Below are 21,152 nucleotides of genomic sequence, written 5' to 3'. Positions count from 1 at the left end.
AAACCAGATTGCCTCTCTTGGATTTGAAACGGTATCCTAAGTGGAAAGTGACTCAATGGAATTAGTTGTTATAAAATCTGTTCCCAGTCTATAGGCCAAATCAGTATTTGTCAATGCAGGCAGCCACAGCTGTCTTGCTAGGGTCACCTTAGTGTCACGAGGTTTCCCACTGTGTTGTCTTGAGCAAGGTGGTAGAAGAAGCCTTTCTGCCTGTCTTTGTTCATAAAAGTAACGAGGAGTTTTGGGAGGATGTGGGAGTGTGTGTTACTTGTGGTTTTGTACGTTTTTGGGAAGTTTGTCAGGAAGGTCATGTGGGGAGATGAATTACAAAGAAGATTCTGTAAACGCAAGGTGGCTTAGAAGCAGCGTTGCCATCTGTTACCATTTGCTGAAAGACTAATGGAATAGCTGTGTGAGAATTTTTGCTTTCGTATGGAGAAGTTAAATCTTTAGCCTTCCTAGTTCTAAAGAAAATAAATTGAAGGGAGGAAAAAAAAGCAGCCTAGGCCCAATACTCTGAAGAAAGTGAAAAGTAAATACGTTTTCCTGGTTAGATCTTGTAAAGCTTTTAGAAGTACAACACAAAAAAAAAGCTTGCCCCCCCCGCACTTGTGCTTGATACTGGTGATATTCTTGAAGTTCCTGGGGAGATCTGCAAGGGAAGTACAGGTGAAGCAGGACATCCTTGAGATTGTGCTACCCAGTGGTATCATGGGGGACTTAATTTAGCTGAAAAGTGCTCTTGGCTCAAAAAGTTAAAATTATGGCTGGAGCTGAAAACTTGAAGGTTTTAATCAGAACAGGTAGTTTAATTCTAATTCTAGCAGAGCAGAAAGATGGGCTGGAATAGTAATAGTTTGTATGCAGAGTCCGGTTTCTGCTTAGCACTGAAAAGCAGCTCCATGAGAAGATTATTTAAACTGTGCATCTGCAAGTAAACGTAAAGTTACATAGTATATGAAGTGAAAGGGGAAAAACATCAACTGGATGACAAAGATGTGTGCATCCCAGCTGTGCTGTGTGGGAGTCACAGACAGCAGAGGGCAGCCGCATCTAATGCACAGTGCAGTGAGCAGGGTTCAGTCCTTCCTGAACTGTAAAGTCATGCAGGCTGGGAGAGCGTCGCTCAGTTAGGAGTGGCTTTAGGTTGTGATTTTAAATGCTGTAGCCTGGTTGAATGCATGCTGCTTCTTGATATCTAACTAAAATATAAACACCGGGGTCTTATAAAATTGGATTTTATAAAAATTTCAGATTTATGTTCATTATTTTCGTGTTCATTTGTAACTTTGCGGAGAACTGCACTCAAATTTTCGTTTTGATTGCCTTAATTTTTTTTTAAAATGTCTTGAATAAGCTTAGGTCTCTTTAAAATCTGTGTGGAATGCAGAATGTATATTACAGTAAGTTCTCTTATGTGCATAAATAAATGGAAACCTTGTAGAAAACAGCAAAGGGAAGAAATCAGAATTTCACCTTGAAATGGTATTTTCAAGCCTTTGAGCTTGAAAGTAAGTGAAAATCATGGTAAATTCTTCTTTGGATTCTACAGTAGTAGCTTATTTTCCTAAATACTCTTTAACGTGACCATATTGCTGGCAGTGAAACCCACCTTATAATGAGTCTTTTACTACTGAGTAATGAAAGCTCTACATGAGGCTGTATTTGTTTTCTTTCTTTTCCCCTCTGGTCATTTTAAGCAAGTAAAGAGCTTGGATGATAGAAAAGGATGGTGGAACTGGAAAATGCTGATTATAAAAGGAGGGTCCGGTGATTCCTCTAACAGAAAGCCTTTTAGTAGTGATTCACCATTGTGATGCCCATTCATCTGAGCAGCCAGGAAAGATAACCAGACGGTCTAAAGATCTGAATCTTTATCTATCTTCTTCACCTTTCAGAGTATCAAGTTACTTTGCCAATTTGCTGTATTTTTGATTGGCTTCCTTTTGATTCCTGCAGGTACCTTCTTGGCCTTAGCACCTTAATTTGACTGGGGGGGAGAAGGGGGCCAGGCAGGGAGAAGAAAGAGAATATAAAAGAGCCTCTCTCTGCATGTATGAACTAGCCATCAGGTCATGCCTGACAGCCCATTTGGGATTCCTTGTTTTTGAGGTGAAGCGTTACTTTTGAGAAACAATGCAACTCCTCTGCACAATTAATTGAGAAGATCCTCCTCAGCACAGGTATACATTCGTGCCTGAAAGGACTATTGTTAAAATGTGAATTAAAGAATTATTTGCAGTTAATAACATTCAGTAATGAAATTTATGTAGTGGAACTAATAAATGGAGAAATAATGTCTGAAAACCAAAAATCATACTGAATTACTAAACTTGCACGTTTGCCATGTTACTGGAACTTGTGCAAAACACTGCAATTTCTCAAAACAAAATCAGGTTCAAATTTTGGAGCAGAGATAATAAGTATATTGCAGTATTTATGTAAAACCTCATGGTTTGAGGTTGGTACACTGAGCATTTGTACCCATTTTTCAGCATTTCCTCTAGAGATGAAGGAATGTGCTCCCTCCTCCCCTCTCCCTTCAGCTTTTAATGGCTTTGTTTTCCTCTCACTGATCGCTGCACTGTTTTCCATTTCTGAACTGTGAGTGTAGGTAAGATTTCATGGCAGTCTTCTCAATTGATGGCCCTGCTGTTGGGTGTCACACTTGTCATCATGTGAGCATGAGACTGTTTGTGTTTGTCTATAAAAACAAACAAGCATCATAAATATTTGAAGGAAACGGTCTTTTGGGTTTTAAGATTTCTGTTCTTTGTTGACTTGGGCTGTGTTATCCCTTAAAAAGAGGGTGCTCTCAAGAACCAGTAGAGAGAGCTGAAGAAGTCCTATTCAATAATGCAGAATTATCAATCTCCTTTATGCAGTACTCCTTCATGAAAGAAAATGTAATGATCTTGCATTTCTTGACTTTAAGTTGCCAGTGTAATTGATTCCAATAGTGAGTAGAAGTGGTAATTTAGACAAAAATGGTGAAGATTCCTGTATTTCCAATTCTTAAATGGCTTGGGTGCCTTTTCAGTTTTTGCAATACTTTGTGCTGCATTAAGGAAGAAACAAACATTTGCAGGCTTGCATCAGTGGCTCAGATTTTCCACATTGGCTTATTTCATTGAAGGTAATTATAAATGTTCCATAAACATGACATTGCACACTTTAGAGCAAACAATAAATAGCTGCTTTGGAAGGGTGTGCTGGATAGCTGTGAATATATATTTTAATTCCAACAGAGGTGCAGTTTAAATTGTTGAAGAAAATGATTGTGAGATCAAAACATGATTTATGAAAGCTTGACCCTGAAGTAAATGAAATATTTTTGGCCATTATTCTAATGTGAAATTTTAAATGGGATAACAGTTTCTGTCGGTGTTGCCATGTTTTTCAGACAGCATTTGCATTTGACTTGGAATTGAAGAATTCAGTTGGAATTGACTTGGAATTGAAGGATTTGATGTTCCTCTATCTTTCTAGTGAAATAACAGATATATATGTGAGAGTGTTCTCTGTTCTTGCTTTTACTGACTCAGGACATACCACCTGAAGTGCTAATGACACCTCATCTCCTCCCACAGTAAGGTCACCTTGGAATACTGAAATGCAAACCCTTCAGACTGAGACTTTAGGGCATGGGAGATGTGTACACCAAATAACGTGTTTGCTTCCTAGGAGCTTCCCTATGTTCTGCAGCCAAAAAGTTCTGTTGTTTCACATAAGGAATATACATACCAGAAATGTCTAAAGACATTTTTCAGGAACTGCAAAACTTTAAATCATCTGTGTCCTTTCAGTCAGCAATTTGGACAAAACCTAAGCATGGTTGTGCAATGTACAGAAGCAATAACAATTTGATGTGGAGTATGAATGGTAACTTTTGCAAATTTTCAGGGTTCGGGACCAGCCTTACCTATCCTTTTCTGCATACATGATTTTTTTTCCCCCAGGACAGTTTCTGTGGCATGTGGTTGTGGGCAGTGAAGTAGAGGACTTGGATCTCTTCATACCACAAAAGGTGTAATGCAATAAACCTCCACAGTTCTTGCAAAGGGAAGGGGCTTATGTCATCCTGAGTGATGGCTTGCACATCTCAATTTTTATTCTGAGATGAGAGTTTAAGATTACTGTCTGGTCCTGAAAGGCCAGTTGCAGTTATCCCAGAATTAGTTTCTGTGACAGATTATGCTGTCAAAGCAGTGTCTTAGGCCTGCCTGTGTTTTAAAAACAAAAACAAAACACCCCCCCCCCCAAACAAAAAAACCGAAAAAAGCCACACACACACACCCCATTCCTGCATATAAATATGAAACACTTAAAGTTCTGTCTAACTTCTTTTCCAAGTAGGAGAAAAACAAAGAAAGACTAAGAGGAAGGTTTTTTTCCCCACTGTATTTGCAGTATGCAGAGTGGCTTAAGAGGAGGGGATGCTAACACCAAATTACTGTGATATCTTAGCACCCTTTGAGCCCTACAAAGCAGAAATGCCAGAGTGTTATTTTGGAAAGGTAGTGGTACATCCCATTAATAATGGTAGTCTGCCTGAGTCGTGGTGAGAAAAAACAAGATTCCCAATTGCGTAAAGCACATTCAGGTTTGCAGAATTTTGGTGGCTTGCATCAGAATAAAAATGAGTCTTTGCATTATAATGAACTCAGGGGAATTTAAGAATAGCCAGCAATGAAGGGTTTAGGATGTTCACATGACCTGTGAGACTGTGTTGGATGGGGACTAGCCTTCTCTTGAGGAAGTGCCTCAACTCTTGGACAAAGGATGACGTATACATGTGGGAATTCATGCTCTGTCTTGGACCTCAGAGTTTTTTGGGTTTTTTTTTGTTTTGTTTTGTTTTCCAAAAGTGGTTACAGTGTTTTCTTATGCAAAAAGACTGATCTTCTTTTGCATGAAAGTACATTGTAGAAAGTGACTTCTCCATGGTCTGCCTTTCACCTCAAGTGCTAAGCCGTTATTAGATGTGTAACTGTTTTAAGCAAAAGGCTTGTGCCATAATTGGATAAATGTGATGATATGCTGATTTCCTTTGTTGCATTGGAATGCAAATAAATGCATAGGTGTGAGGATTGAAATTTGCTTTTGTATCTTAGGAAACACTCAGGAAAGGTTTGCAAGAGGGCTAAAGGTAAAAATTATAAAATCTGATTGCTCTACAGGCTTAAGATGTGTATGGAAGGAACTGTTCTGGGGTTTTTTGGAGAGAAAAATACATAGAGCAAAATGTTGTGCTAAAACGAAAACTGTGTTCAGTAACGTCCTATTTCTCATCGTTCTTCCTATAGATTAACTGGCATGGTAACTGGCATTGAAAATACTTCTCGTGAAGCTGTATGAGAAGTGAAGCTCTTGGGACTTGTGATTTAAAAAAAAAAAAGGGGGGGGAGGGGGCACAGAAAACCTCACCTTATCAATTACCAAGTAATATTGGCACTTTAAAGAGTAATTCTGCATATCTGTTCTATAAGAACTTCTGGGATCTGTGTAACGGAAGTCCTGTCTCTTAGAAGAACAATTACCACAGTCTTTGGGAAAAGTGAAGATATACAGCATCAGTTGACTGGTCTTTCTCTTTTTTGCCTGAAAGTCAAATCTGGGCTCTTAATAGGACAGACTGCAGAAAATGAAAAAGGTGAGGTGTTTAAATAACCACCTTGAAATTCCTATTCTCTGGGTCATATGGGATTGTGTATATCTTGAATACTGTCCTAGCAGATGTAGCTGAAGGGCATAAGTGGCAAAATAAAAGACAATTTTATTTCCAGAAAAAGCTAAGGTAGTTGATTTGTTGGACTGCAGTATTTCCAGAAGGATGTGTGGTTTAAAAAAAAAAAGAAGATACGGATTGCCTTCTGTAGATATGGAAGTGCAAAAAATGGAGAACAGCACTGATTGTTCCCTACTTAGAAATTAATAGGTAGCAGTGTCAGGGTTCCACAAAGACTTGCAGATGTGTTTTAAATGGGTGGAGTTTACACATTTGCCTCTCTCCAGGAATTCAGGAACAAATTACATTTGGGCTCTAACTTACCTACATATGGAGGGCAGCTAGGCACCTTCCATGTTACTGAAATGTTTAATGCTCATTAATGCCATCAATTTTGCTTACACAAATGCATCTTATTTACCATGCTTTCATGTCACCGCAGTCTTTTGTGGAGCAGAGTTAAAAATGTTGTTTTGAATCTACCCAGGACTCCATCCCAAATACTCAGTTGCCGGAGACTTTAATAGGAATAGCTTAAATAATTGAGATAGTGGGAAAATCAAGATTACTAGTTCAGTCGTCTTCCTGTAGAATGAGGAAAAAGATAATAGATGCATAATATTACTCTTACTGAAAGAATGATTTTTAGTGTGGTCTAGATCATGTGCTGTACCATGTATGAATTGCAGTAATGTTTTATGCATGTATGCATTGGTATCCCACAGTGTGTCCTTTTTATGTTTTTTTTTTTTAAATTAGACACTGAAATAAAATACTAAGTCTGTAAGTGGGCCCAGTTCTTTGCTGTTTTGAGTAGTTGTGAATAAGGAAGTAGAAAGACCTTAATATTCAGAAAATGTTCATTCTCTTTCTTGTCACCCTGCAAAAATAAACTTGTGAAGAGATTGCAGAAGCAAAAGAATCAGTGATGAATAATAGATTCTTCTTTCTCCAGTGTCTAACATTTACATATAGCAAGCATATCACTGCCTAAAAGACAACAATTTATATTTTGCTTCCTTATGCTGTAGCCTGCTTTTCATCAAGCTTTGGAAAATGCGGGCAGCTTCTGCATTCTGATACTGGAGTTCTCTCTGTCAGGCTGGTTTGGGCTAACCTTTGATGGACGGGCTTTACAGTTGCCCTGTTCATCTGGTTAAGCAGACGTTCTCCTGGAAAGCTGATGCATGCTATTGTTGGCTGGGAATGTTAACTTCTCTGTATCCTACTTTAAAAGGGTGAGGACAAATAGTTTTGTCAGCAGCTTAATTTATTCTTAAATCTTTGTGACTCTGGTGTATACTGGAATAACCAGCAACAACATATACAACAATAACATGATGCTTAATATTTTTGTGGTAGTCATGATTTTTTCACTCACTAAATTGTCCAAGCATTCCCTGATGCAGCTGATGTTCATAATGTCTTTCTTCCACAGCTGTGGTAATGTTGTCAGTGGCTTGTTAAGTTTTTCTTCCTACAAACTGCTTTTGGTTGTAGATTACAATGTTCTGAGCTGCTTTTGTGTTGGGTGCAGTTTAAATGCCAGTCATTCAAATTCATTTTTTTATTCCCTGTGTGCTCTTCTGTTTTATGTGAAATATGTTTTCTAATATGTGCTAATTTGTCTTTGTAAGGCTGAAGGCTTTCATTGTTTTCTTTATTAGCTGAAGTTATGATTCAGTTTAGGTCCTATTTTGGAAGGAGCATTTAGGTTTTTAAAACAATAAAACCCAAATTAGAATTGAGCATGTTTTAACTTGTTTCCCTTTCTCTCTGAAATATTTACTGAGAGATATAATCCTAGCATAAAGAACTATCAATGCTGTGTATTTCGACTAAAGCTGATGGAAAAATTGCATTTTTATAGCTACCACATGCAATGTAAAAGAATTTCCTCCTTATTTTTGTAGAGATACAAGATGTTTGTGTCAGTTCCATGCTCTGTCTTGGATTTGCTTTGTGGCTTTAGATAAATCACTTCATTTGTCCGCTTCTTTATTTCCTTCTGTAAAATGGGAGGCCTGTAGCAGTGTATCAGGAGAAATATATAGAATATTCTCAACTGCTGTAATGCTGTAATCACTGGGGTGAAGTGCAAGCATGCTGCCTTTGATATCAGTCTTCTAGTAGTATCTCAAATGATATAATGAAAGTCCAAATATTTACAGTATTCCAAATACAACCCCTCTTGTATATTCTTGCTAGGAACAGTGTTAAGACTGTTGTTCTTACTCACCTTCCATTTGCCTTTTCTTCCCTGTTCTTCCAGCATTCAGAAATTAATTTTGGTCCTAGGCCAGTACCACTTGAGACAACCCTTCTGACACTAGCTTGTAAGAAAACTAATGAAAGGTCATTTACAATTTGGTTGGAACAAATCAATCTGAAGCAAACTGGATCTGAACGAGAATATGGAATTCAAACTATCTATTGCACTAATTGCTAATGTCATTTGAGGATGAGCATCCGTTCTCATGTTGCTGGATTTTTCTGCCAGTGTCAGCACTGATACAAGAGAGATTGGGAAATTGGACTGAAGTCCACTGACAGTTTTAGGCTTGCATATAGAGGTCTGCAGAGATGTCTTTTTCTCCAGCAGGTTGAATCATGAACCTGCAGTCAATATGTCATTATGACAGAAACCATGGATGTAGTTGCCAAATAATGTTTACAGTCTTAAAAATCCCCCCCTAGAAAGAAGACACTTTAACTGTCTATACATAAACAACAGGAGTTAGAGATAGCATGAATCAGGAAGAACATAGTGCATTCTTTGAAGGATGGTTCATATGAGGGAAATGCTATACTTGATTGTAAAATAAAATCAGACGAAAAGAGAGGTTTATCTGTTCTCTCAAGGGTAAAGTGTCATTGAATCTCCTCGAAAGTTGATAAACGGGGCATGAAGTCTGGGCTTTCTTTGTTTCTTGATTGTATAGGGTCCTTTGAGAGCTATTTGGTACTCATTCCTAAGTTATGTCTTCAAGTCTCCAAGATAAGCATGGTTTGAACTTCCTTCCTTCTTGTCTTAAGGTAATCTTTTTCCCTCCCAGGGTAATACTAGAAGTTTGGATGAACGGTCTGTCTTGCATACACTTGACATTGTTCATTCACATTAGTTTCCTTTAGCACTTTATTTTGAGGGTAGAAAAACTCCTAATGTCCATAATTTGTGAAGTGTATCTTCAACATACCTTTTGAAAAACACTTTTGTTGAGCAGAGCTGGGAGTCGAACTCTGTCAGTAATACAAGAGATTCTTTAAGTGGGACTTGAGATGCCCTCTGAGGTGTTCATCATGTTGCATTGTCTCTCTGAATTTGGGTAGGAATACCTTTTCTGTTTGAAAATACCTTGATGATGTTATTGCTGTCTGTTTGTGTGATCTCTTCAGATCTGCTGCTGTTTCTATCAGTTTTTCCACGGGTTCCTGCAGTGACCCAGTGAGGCTGAGATTATTGGCAAAGCACAGATGAATACTTCGTGGAGTGGTGAACACAGTTTTCTATAACCTTCCATCAGTAGTCATCTAGTTTATTTTTTAGATAACAGTTAAGTGTTATGTAGGCCATCAAGTCCTTATGAACTCTCCTTGTCATTTCTATGTAGTGATTTTTGTGTTGGCCTATTGTGGCGTTTTCATTAACTTTTACAAGCTGCAGCATTTCAAAGAGTAGCTTAAGCTGCCCACCACCAAAGGAAAGAATTTGTAAGCTTTGCCATAGGGGACTATGATTTGATGGGAGAAAATGGGATAATCGTTTCCCTCCCTCTCCCCTGATGGGCATACCGTAATGTTTTTGCTACAAATGCTTGACACCTGAGGCACAGATTCCTGTTGTTGTATTGTGCAATGTGAGTGCTTAACAGGCTACAGTTCAGTACGTGTACATATATAACTATTCTTCAGCAAAATACTTTTATGTACTGCACACCTGTTCTTGTAAAATGAAAGGAAACAATCAAAACATTGAAGTATGCGAGAATGTCATCTAGAGAAACACTCGCTTTGTTTCCACTCTGATGAAGATGCATTTCTAACAGAACAATTCTGGCACCTGTACCACTCAGTGATTGCTTCTTTGTTCCTTTTTTTTCCTTTTTTTCTTTTCCTCTCCTCACAGGCCTGTTATAATGGCCCTTAGTGTACTTGCTGGAAAAGGTTTTTCCTGTGTGGAAGGTTGTTTAGGCCTGTAATGACAACAGGGATATAGAGCTTTACCATACTCTGTGACAAACACTTCAAGAGTAATCCAAAAGGTTGGAAAGACTTGATTGTGATGAAGTGAAAATCTTCTGAAGATCTTAGTGCAGCAACTTGGCATACTTTATAAAAATGTTCTCACTTTAATTCTGCGGTGTTTTGTGAGATGGGGAAAAAAGAGGTTAAAGCAGAATCCTAGCAAACTAGGATTTTGGGGTAGCACAAAAGATAAGTGTGTGGTGGCCAAAGACAAGTGTTTAAGAAGAATCTGTTTCTTTAAGGGACAAAATTGCTTTAATTTTATCCTGTGGTTATCAAAAGGTCTTAGGACTTCTAACATTATTTAAAGTGTCTTTGTCTTGATAAAGCAAACGTAATATGAAAAGAGGATTACTAGAAATTGGGGGAATACATGAAGTGCTGAAGGGTTGCCTTCACACTTACTTTTTCTTTTCTGAGCAAAGATACAACTGGTCAATGCTGGAGCTTATTGGTTGGATTGATTATGACCGTTCTTAAACTCTTACAGATGATCATAGTCTAATAAACTGTATGAACATTGCAATGGCTGCTGACCCCTACAGCTGATTCATATCTAATGTGGTGCTACTGTTGTCTCCAAACTCTGCAGTTGTCATTACAATGCTTAAATGCTTATCCTAGATGCATCCCTTCTGAAGTACAAATCATGTGTTGATAAAATACCAAATTAGTCTTTCCTGAAGTAAAATTGTCCTTCCTAGTTAAATATTTGATACCAATGAAGTGTGTATCCACACTATTCTATGCTACTGTTTCTGTTTCAGAACATAAAATAAAAGCATTATGCTATTTATGTTTTTTTCACGAAGAAAAGAGGTATTTATATGAGAAAGAAGCATATAAAAAAAGGTACTGAAAGCAGGTAGTTGTGTCCGTCCCCCTCCCCGAAAATGTGTACTGATGTTTAATGTTGATTGTATAAATTAATTCATGATGAAAAATCTGCAAAGATACTTAGGAAAAGGGGTTTTTTAATGCTGAAAAACCAACAATATGTTTACAGTGTTTGCATGTAGGAAGGGGAGAAAAAATACTGAGCCTAATACTGAAAGCCTAGTATTTGCGCTGAATAAAAGAAGAAGGAATGACAAAAGATTGTGTGACAGATTGTTGTGGTTTAACCTCAGTCGGCAACTAAGCACCACGCAGCCGCTCGCTCACTCCCCCCACCCGGTGGGATGGGGGAGAGAATTGGAAAAGCACAAGTGAGAAAAACTCGTGGGTTGAGATAAAAACAGTTTAATAATTGAAATAAAATTATAATAATAATACACAAAGCAAGTGATGCACAATGCAGTTGCTCACCACCCGCCAACCAATGCCCAGCCAGTCCCCGAGCAGCCGCCCCCCCGGCCAGCTTCCCCCAGTTTATGTACTGAGCATGACGTCACATGGTATGGAATGTCCCTTTGGCCAGTTTGGCTGTGCCCCCTCCCAGCTTCTTCCGCCCCTCCAGCCTTCTCAGTCGGTAGAGCATGGAAAACTAGAAAGTCCTTGGCTAGTGTAAGCATTACCTAGCAACAACTAAAACATCGGTGCCTTATCAACTTTGTTCTCATCCTAAATCCAAAACACAGCACTGTAACAGCTACTAGGAAGAAAATTAACTCTGGCCCTGCCGAAACCAGGACACAGATTTAAAAAAATTAAACTAGGATGCCTACAAAAGGGCATGGAGACAAAAGTGTGCTGTGTCTGGATGTATTTGCTCCCTGTTCACATTTGTCTGTATCACTTTTTGGGAATTTACAGTGCTTTCTTACCATAGATGATTGGGGCAACTACTGAAAATGATATTCCAGCTCTTCCTCTTGTGCAGGCTCTAGTGCTTGTGCTAGCTCATGATCAGCTAAATTAAAAAGCTGATTTGGCTGCAAGCTAACTGTTCCATGTTAATTTTTCAGTTGGGTTGTCTGCACAGCTGTAGGAGCACAAATGAAAGCTTGAGGAGACTTGGTGTGGCAGATTGTGCACTCCAGTCATGATGCTGCATTGTAAGGGTTTTAGAGTACGTGATTTTGAGGATCCTGAGGGATTTCTGCTGTCAAAACAAGATGATCCAACTTCCTTTTCACTGCCCCTTTTGTTTCTGCCTCTTTGCTTACAGTTTTTGCTATTTGACCTCAAGATGGGCTGATTTAACTCACAAATCTTGCAAAAAAATTTGTTCAGAAAAGAAAAAAAAGACTAGTTTTTCTCCCAGGCTGGTGGGTTGAATCTTCTTACTGTGCAAACAGGTAGGTCCCAGTGCAGCCCTGATGGACGTCTTGGGATTGTCTTTTCCCACGATAACAAACTAGTAGATTGTCTCAGTTGTCTTATTTTAGCCCTTTAAAGTGGTTCTCTGGCTGTGTCAAATTCAAAGCCTAAAAAGCTTTAGCTGTATAATGTAGGTTTTATTCCTTTACTTCTTCTGGTGTATTTTTGCTTTTTATTAATGTGAGTTCAATATGGTAAAATGCTAGCTGGCTCCTAAAATACTTCACGTGTGTTACTACCTATATGCATTTTAATGAACGTGCTCTGGAAAAGACAGTAGAAAATCTGAGGAGAAGCAGTGCTATACCAATATTAAGTCTGCTATGATAAGTTTCTATTACAACAGAAATTTAAGCTAGTATGTTTCCATCCAGTATGCGATGTTAGAGTTGTACAGGTTTATGATGAATGAAGAGACAATTAACTTATTTGCAGACATGGTGCGCCGCTCTTGCTCTGTTTGGCACCTAGGGTACATGCCCTCCCTATGTGACTGAGTCCTTGCAGCTTTAACCAGAACTAAGCCTGAGCAAAGCCACTGTTAATCAAAAATTGTGCAAATTAATTTGCTAAGTAATGCAAGTGTTAAGCACACCCACCAATAAAAAAATGTCATAGACAACAACTTCACATTTTTGAAGGTTGAATAGGTTGGGTGCTTTGCTATAACTGAAATTATGATTTTTTTCCTGTGAATATGTGTGCTGGTTGGAATCAGTCTGATTGAAACAGAATACAAGTGTAAACTTTTTTTTTCTGCTTTCAGACACCTTTCAAGAAAATCATTTAACTTAACACGATATTTTATTTTGCAGTAACTTATTTTCTTTTCCTTGAGCCATTTGTTTATTGCTTATTAAAAGGCAATCTATTTAAAAACTTGAAATGCACTCCATCTTCATCAGTAAAGCTTTCTCCCATAACTCTCTGCCAGTATCATTAAGCTCCATTAAAACCATTCTAGTTAGAATAAGTCTTCAGAACAACTGAAAATGGGTGCAGAAGAGATTTTGATTAGTGCATGAGGTAGTGTGTGAATGTGTCTGTAAACCATCCTATTCTATTCTGTTTAAAAGCGTGCTTTTGGTTGTGGTTGATGTGTTCTCATAGATTCACGTATAGCTGTTGGGAAAATGCTTGTGCTGTTAAACAAAAGCCTATGTCAGGACTGTTCCTTGAAAGATAATAAATTATATCCACAAGCACCAGGCAAATTGCCTGCTGGATTACCTTGTATCTGTGCTAATCACTGATGATGTAGACAATAAGAGCCCACTGATTGTGCCTGGGCTGATTGCAGCTGAGTAAGAAATTGCTGCACTACTGCTTCTGTTGACTTTTGCTTGGTCTTCCCTCCCAAACACACACGAGCTTCTTTTACCAAGCTTTGAAGCAGCTAGATTTAAAATTGGTGCATTAGGAGACTGGTATGGGAAACGGGGAAAATAGTGCAGAATTTGTCCCTCAAGTGATAGAGTAGGATATCCCCCTAGTGTCCTGCATAGGTTTCCCATCTTCTCAGTTTCAAAGGAGTACAAAATATGGAGAAACTGAGTAGGGCACTCTTATTTGGTTGTGCAGGGAAGAAAGGTAAGGGAGGAATATCACAAGGACTGAAGAAACAGAAATGTGCAGTGGTTCTGGAAACTTCACCCTTTTCTCTAGTTTAGTTTTATATGTGCAAAAGGGAAGGGAGGGGAGCAGATGGGTGTTTGGGGAGTGAAGGAAGGAAGAGGGGTAAAGAGTGCAGACAGGCACCAAGATATCTGCTTATGTATGCCCAAGGTTTTGAAAGAAGGCTCCTAAGAAAGCTCTCTTGCTGTTGTGGTGTCAGGCCAGCCAGCTCCAAATTCTGTTCGGTCCAAACCCAGTAGAGAAATAGCTTAAATACCCAGCTCTCTATGAAAAGCCACTTTGGAAAAATTGTTTTAATATCTGTATCACACAGTTTTCTAGAAGCTCATGAGCTCAGACTTCTAGTGTCCTATATTGTTTTCATGCCACAAATGTTTTGCTGAAGTACTACCTGATGGGATTTAGAAGCGGCTGGAATCTGTCACATGCTGCATCTCTCCCCACATTGTGGTTTGCAGCAACTGAAGGGGTTTAGAGCAAGGTTAATACCAGTTTAGTCTTTACATAAGTTTCATTATGTTGAAAAAACAGTAATTTTTCTAGTCAGAAATCAGATTAATTTTTTTTTTTTTTTTTTTAACATCTTCCTGTGTTGTGAGGTAGTGTGCTGGCAGAATGGGTTTCCATCACGGCCACCAACCATCAGAATGGTAGAACAAGTTAATCAGTGCAAGACATCAAAACACTACAGACGGGAATCTGTTAAACCGAAGTTGAACCAAGCTGTTGTATGTTACTGTGGATACCGGCAAACAGGATATACAATTTTAAGCTATGACCATCTAGTTCGTAATTTTTTTAAAAAGTTTTTTTTAATAGATGTCTTCTCCAGCAGTTGTTCTTGGCCTGAAACTGCTTTTCTCCCAAGTCAGTTCTCCCTTTTGTGTGTTGTGAACACTTAATGCTTTGTTCCTTTTGTTCTCTTACCAATGTACAGGCTGTTTTCCTGAAGAACTTTTTTCCTTTTTTATAATTCAAAAAGATATGCTTTAAGCCTCACAAATTTATAGTGCTGGGGAGCTTACCTGTATGAGCATTTGAAGCTATACAGTGGGAACTGTATATTGGTTCAGTAATGTGAAATAATTAGAGAAACTGATTCTAATCTAAACACCAGTGGGGCTGCTGCTTATTGTGCTGTGCTTCCAGCCATCTCACGAATCTCATAAATGCATGCCAAGGTGTGGGAAGAATTGTTGGATGTTCTTTTGTTTTGCTCAAATAGGCTAAACATGATCCGGGGAAAACAAGCATGTTGTCAGGCTCTGAAAAAGAGCAAGATGGCATCAGAAGAGTATTTGATTTTCAGATTTAGCTGCTGGATACTGCTATTAAGCCTCGTTAGACTGTTTGATGTACAGGAGTTTGCCCAATTACTTTGGTATGGTGCATGCCTGCCTACCGTCTCAGTCTGCATACAGCTGCTTTTTTTTTTTTTTTTTAATAAGGGTAATTTTCCTTTTAAAGTATCCTTAATGTCTTTACACATTTTAAAGCTTTTTAGCAGAACAATTAAAGTTTTTAAGACTTGTGTCCCAAGAACAACCTTGCCTGTGTAATTTCTGCTTCCTTGAATAGCTTCCTTTTGTTTCAAGGATTAGTTAATAGTAAGCAGTTGTCATCTACTTGAGCTTGTTCCTAAGCAGTTGTAAAATACACCCAAACACCCTTTCCCTATATGAATTTTGCATAGCTTAGTTGTTCCTACTGGCTCAAGGATGACCCCTGAGCTCAGCTGTTATTCCAGTATGCCAGTGACTCCTCCAGCAACTAATGAAAGCATATAGCATAAAAATAATGAAGAATTGCTGATTAACCAGAACACCAATAAAGACTAAAGATGTCTGTGTAATGGTGAACATTTAATATTTTGGTAGGTCAGACGAGTACCAGGTTCCAGTGGTCACCTCCATAAAACAGAAGATGGGGACTGGGAATGGAGTGATGATGAAATGGATGAGAAGAGCGAGGAAGGCAAAGCTGCTGTTTCTCAGGAAAAGGTAATTTTTGTTTGTGCCAAGACACTTACACTCTGCAAGATATTCTGTCTTAAATGTTAATTGTTAGTATTTCTGGATCTTTAATGCATAAAGCTGCATAGCTCATGTCTCGCTGCTTTTGTTTTCCAGTCACGAAGAGTGAAAGAAGAGAACACAGAGGTAAAAATGTCTTTATCAATTTTTTTTTTCTTCCAGGTGTTTGAGTGAAGGGATTTCTTTTTCATTTCTGTTGTTAAAAATGTGAATTGATGCGGGAGTGTTGTTCTGCAGCCTTGTATGGCAAGTACTTGTGAGAATAGAGCTGTATGCAGTTGGGCCTGTAACAATTAACTTGAGCACACACTAGATAAAATGGATAGGAAATTTAAAGTCATGTTATGTTTGTGCCCCAGGAGAATTGGTTAAGATAGGTAATTTGGCTGTTTTTAATGAATCTTCATAACTGGACCACACTAATTGCTGTCTTTTTGTCAGAGTAATGATGGCTGTTTCAGAGTAGCCAGAAGATCTCCAAATAATTTTTCATTCTTAGGATTAGTATCATGACATGTAGCCTGTAATTAAAATGTTTTATCCCATGTACAGTAAAACAGTTCAGTACTGCGGCATAGTAGACTAATTCAGAGGAATAAAGTACCATATTGAGTTTCATTGCCCTGTGCTGAGAGCGTGGGAAGCATTGCTGCTATAAATAATTGCTTAATAGGGTTACTGGCTTACAGCCAAAGTGCTCTGTTCCTTGGGTGGCTGACACTTGCCACGTCACCTGCAGTTTTTTTGATTCTCTGATTTTCATTGGTATCATAGAAATCTTCTAAAAGACTAACAGCTTCCTGCCAGGTTTGGCCCTGTTAGTCCCTGTGATGACCCCAGTCTTCGTTGCAGAGCTAGTTTACATAGCGCTTCAGCATCTGGGATGTCTTATGTAAGCTGAGTACAAAAAAGAAAAAAAAAGGACTTTTCACCAGACAGTCTTTTATGTCTTAGAAAATGAGAGTTCTGCAGTTTGTGACTCAGTTTGTATAGGTAACTTTTATTATGAGTTGTTGTTGTTATGGTTTAACCCCAGCCGGCAACTAAGCACCGCACAGCTGCTCGCTCACTCCCCCCTGATGGGGGAGAGAATTGGAAGGGTAAAAGTGAGAAAACTCATGGGCTGAGATAAAGACAGTTTAATAGGTAAAGCAAAAGCCACGCACGCAGTAAAGCAAAACAAAAAATTCATTCCCTACTTCCCATCGGCAGGCAGGTGTTCAGCCATCTCCAGGAAACGTGTAACAGTTACTTGGGAAGACAAATGCCATCACTCCAAATGTCCCCCCCTTCCTTCTTCCCCCAGCTTTATATGCTGAGGATGATGTCATATGGTGTGGAATATCCCTTTGGTGGGTGTCCCAGCTGGGTCCCCTCCCAGCTTCTTGTGCCCCCCCCAGCCTGCTCGCTGGTGGGGTGGGGTGAGAAGCAGAAAAGGCCTTGACTCTGTGTAAGCACTGCTCAGCAGTAACTAAAACATCTCTGGGTTATCAACACTGCTTCCAGCACAAATCCAAAACATAGCCTCATACTAGTTTCTATGAAGAAAATTAACTCTGCCCCAGCCAAAACCAGCACAGTTATTTAGTTTATGAAGGAGAAAAAAGCCTCTGCTTGAAGTCTTCTGTTGATTTTTGTTTTCTAGAAGATGACTTGGAACTGAGACTAGCGCAGCTTGTCACTGTTAGTGTGCGCCTGTTGGTCTTTGGGCTGCACATTCCTGTACACTGAAATAACAGGTCTGTTGAAGATGGAGAAATAATAGAAGTAGTTTATATGAATGGAAAGAACTTAATTGAAGTAGAAAAAAAAATCTACTCCCCTTTTAGTGATTAAATATTTTTCCAAATATTCATTAAACTTTTGTTTAAAATACACAGATAATAAAATATAGATCTTGTGTAACACTTTTTTGAAGTAGCTTTAATGTGGAAAACAATCAAATTAGAATTGTGATGCAAGTCTTTATTTTGGGAGGACTTGACTGTAACCTTTGAACAGGCTTCTGTGAGTGGTGACAATATGCCAAGTTGGGCATGAAATCATAGTAGGGTAGAGGACCCTGAGGTACTCTGTATGTAGGATACACTTTTGCTTGAGACTTCGTATAAATGTTAGTTGAGGGCTAGGGAGGGTATCATAGTGTGAGGGAGGAGTGATAGTGTGAAAGATAGCCGTATTCCTGATTTTTCTCTGTGAAAGACATTCTCCGAGCTGTGATGCCCGCTTTGATAGGCTGCTAGTTCTTTGCAGATGGGTAGATGCAAGACTTCCTTAACAACCAAAACTGTTACACAAAAATAATGAGTAGTAGCTTAGTATTCTCACTGTGTGCATATTATTTAATAGGTTATTGGAGCTTTGATGCAAGGTGGATTAAAAGTTCTTACACTCAGTGCTTTAATGCAGGCCTTATCATTTATATCTCTGTGATTGAAATATAGCGGTTTTACTGGTATCAGCTATGTTTTAGATAGTGTTACTGAAAGTGTTTAAAAGGTTTTTGAGAGTTAGAGGATGCGTAAAATATTCTGTGCTAGCTTTAAACTGTTAGCATGGCAAGTATTTTGGGATATTTTTTTTTCCCTTGGCATCCTTTGTAAGACGTTTTGCTTTCTTCTTTAATAGTCTCAGCCTGCTGTTAGTGACGAATATAGTGAAGTTCCATGTGCAGTGAATCTTGTCTTAAGATTAAGGTAAGAGATTCGTCTATTTATTTTAGTGTTCCTTTTTAGTTGGCTGTATTATTCTTGATCTCCCTCATTACTTTCATAATATTAATATAAAATAAGTGTTAACCTCTTTAATCTCCCAGTATGACCAGTATGAATAGTGTTTCTGTGACTAATTGCTGTCTTTTAATAGCTTACTGAAATGGTGTAAAATGAAAAGCAGAATATGAATGTGGCTTCAGGCTAAGTGTACCCTTCATTAAGTATTTTCTTTCTTTTTTTCCTTGCAATGCAGGATCACAGTGAGAGATTTTTAATGAGTTTCTTTCACACTTCAGCAGTCAGCCTCTGACAGAAATAAACCATAGCTGTATTACAAGTTGCCTACTCAAAACGTTTTTCACTGGCAAGTTTGATCAGCCACTGTGGAAAAGTGACAGATATTTTAGAAAATGGATACAAATATGTTGTCTGACTTAAATTTGTACATAGTTAAAATGAGTCAGATTACCTTTAATTAAAATCAGTTTATAACTAAGATTTGAAATGTTTAATTATGCAGTCTAGTTCTTGGATAAAAGTATTTTTTCATAAGAAGCTTTGATAACTTTATGTATTTACAGCCATTTTCCTTAAATCGCTAGCTTAGTTAAAAAAACTTAACTGCCACTCACTTTAAAACTTGTTTACATTCAGTTTGTATTGACAGGGTATCTGAGAGGTTGTAAACTCTTAATTATCGCTATGGGGAAAAGTTAAATGTTATGGGGGTTTTATGCTAACAAAAAAAAAGTCAAATAGAGAAATATTTACAAAATTACAACCAGTATGTTACAAACAAATAGCAGATTTATGCATAACAAGTAGCTTTAAGACAGTAGCATCAAAAACTTAGTAATCAGAAAAAAAAATCTACACAGAATGAGTGCCAAGTTCCAAAATCTACTATGTTCCCTTTTCTTTGACTACTTTTCTAAATGACAGCTGCAAAAAATTGTGTGGCTGCCAAAGGTTGTTTACTGAAGGGAGGAGTAATAAATGTTATTGTGGGGAGAGAAAAGACTAAGAGATTATTTGGAATCGGTTTAGTTGTCCAATTTACATAACTGCCCAGTTATGCTATCAGTATTCTTTTTCATCTCTCTGCTGACAGACAGGTAGATGAAACCATTTACAAAACAGACCAATTTATACGATGTGGAGGTACTAGTGAGGTGCTTTGGGTATTTTTAAATTACGATGAAACCTACAGAGTGATTAGCTTCTACCCAGTTACTTGCAGTGTTGGCATATCCACAGGGCAAACATTTTAGTCCTGCAAGTACAGTGAAATGTCAGGGATTATGCTTTCAGTTCTCTGCAGCTCTTAAGCCAGAAGTGGAGGAAGATTGATCCTGGGAGACTTGAGTTTCCAAGCTCTTATTTGCACAATGAACTTTCGTGCTTGTTAAGAATCCTCTTAATTAATGGGTGGAAGAATTCCCTCCCCCTACCCTCCCTAAAAGCAAGTCTGTAGTAACTAGATTAATGTGTTACAATTATGAAGGTTTAAATGGTTATTGGTAGAGAGGGAGAAGCAAGAATTTCAATTTTAGGAACCAGAAAGTTTCCTTTAAACAAAACAAAATAGTCTTGAACAGCAAATACGCTCTGGGGCCTGGGAACACCGTTGGCGGTGTCTTGGAAAAAACAAAAAATCTGATGCGTAATTTTGCAGAGCGAATTTTGTTAATTTAAGCTGACCTACTTTCGAGGGAAGAATGCTCTGCGGTGCAAACTCCTGGCCTCGTGAGCTCTGGCTGTGTCCTGCCTCAGTGGTAGGAGGTGGGCTGAGTTATGCATCTTTGCACTGTGTGTCTGGATTTCCTTCTGATGGAAACCTGAGCATGTGAGTAGGGTCAGAGCTAGCATATAATCTGTGTGTGTGTGTGTATGGTTGGGGGGAATGCAGGAGTGCAGGGTATACCAAGCAGTGCTCTTTTCCTTTAGTTGGGACTTTGCGAAGTGCATATCTGAGAACGAGGGCTACAAGCTCCCTATACCTCTGCCCAGTGATGTAGATTCAGAGTTAGTACTTAAGCATCTCTTTATATTTGCTACTTTAAAGGCAAGAGTTATTTTGTTCATGGAACATTCACAGAAATTCAGGGCAGCCACTGGCTGGCTGCTTTATATGTTGTGTTTAGCAAGGTACCTCTGATGGCATTTGAATAGCTGTGTTTCCTCTTCACTGTTGACCCCAGGAGGGGAACAGCTGAGGCTGCTGTGAGCATGGCAGGGCTGTGCAGCCTGCTGAATACTTGTCAAGAATTAGGTTCGAATGTCTTGTTCTTCAGTAAATTAACAGAAACCTTATTTGGGGAAAGGAGCTGATGATTATTTGTTACTTTTAACAAAATAGTTATGTTTCTTCCATTATTGGATTACCTGCGGGGGAGTTATGTCAGCTCATTTGTCGGTCAATGTCAAGTATCTGTGAGTATATTCTGTTAAAAGTTTTTCATATTTGACCTTACTGTAGGCAGATTAATAGTGGGCCTGGCCTGGCAGTGAGTGGTTGCACCCGAGAGTAGAGGA

At 38.6% G+C, this 21,152-nt stretch overlaps 1 protein-coding gene across 1 annotated transcript in view; it reads left to right on the top strand.

The window, feature by feature from the left end:
* The window catches only part of STK39 (serine threonine kinase 39), a 189,802-nt gene that overhangs the window by 129,535 nt on the left and 39,115 nt on the right, over nucleotides 1-21,152 (top strand). The window contains exons 12-14 of the mRNA XM_009325448.1: nucleotides 15,748-15,870; nucleotides 16,000-16,029; nucleotides 18,532-18,599. Coding sequence (XP_009323723.1) covers nucleotides 15,748-15,870; nucleotides 16,000-16,029; nucleotides 18,532-18,599 — 221 coding nt within the window. The remainder of the gene's footprint in view (nucleotides 1-15,747; nucleotides 15,871-15,999; nucleotides 16,030-18,531; nucleotides 18,600-21,152) is intronic.

Source organism: Pygoscelis adeliae, unplaced genomic scaffold (assembly GCF_000699105.1).
Source record: "Pygoscelis adeliae isolate BGI_AS28 unplaced genomic scaffold, ASM69910v1 Scaffold106, whole genome shotgun sequence".
In the NCBI taxonomy this organism is placed as follows: domain Eukaryota; kingdom Metazoa; phylum Chordata; class Aves; order Sphenisciformes; family Spheniscidae; genus Pygoscelis; species Pygoscelis adeliae.
This window is presented reverse-complemented; position numbering and strand designations above follow the sequence as displayed.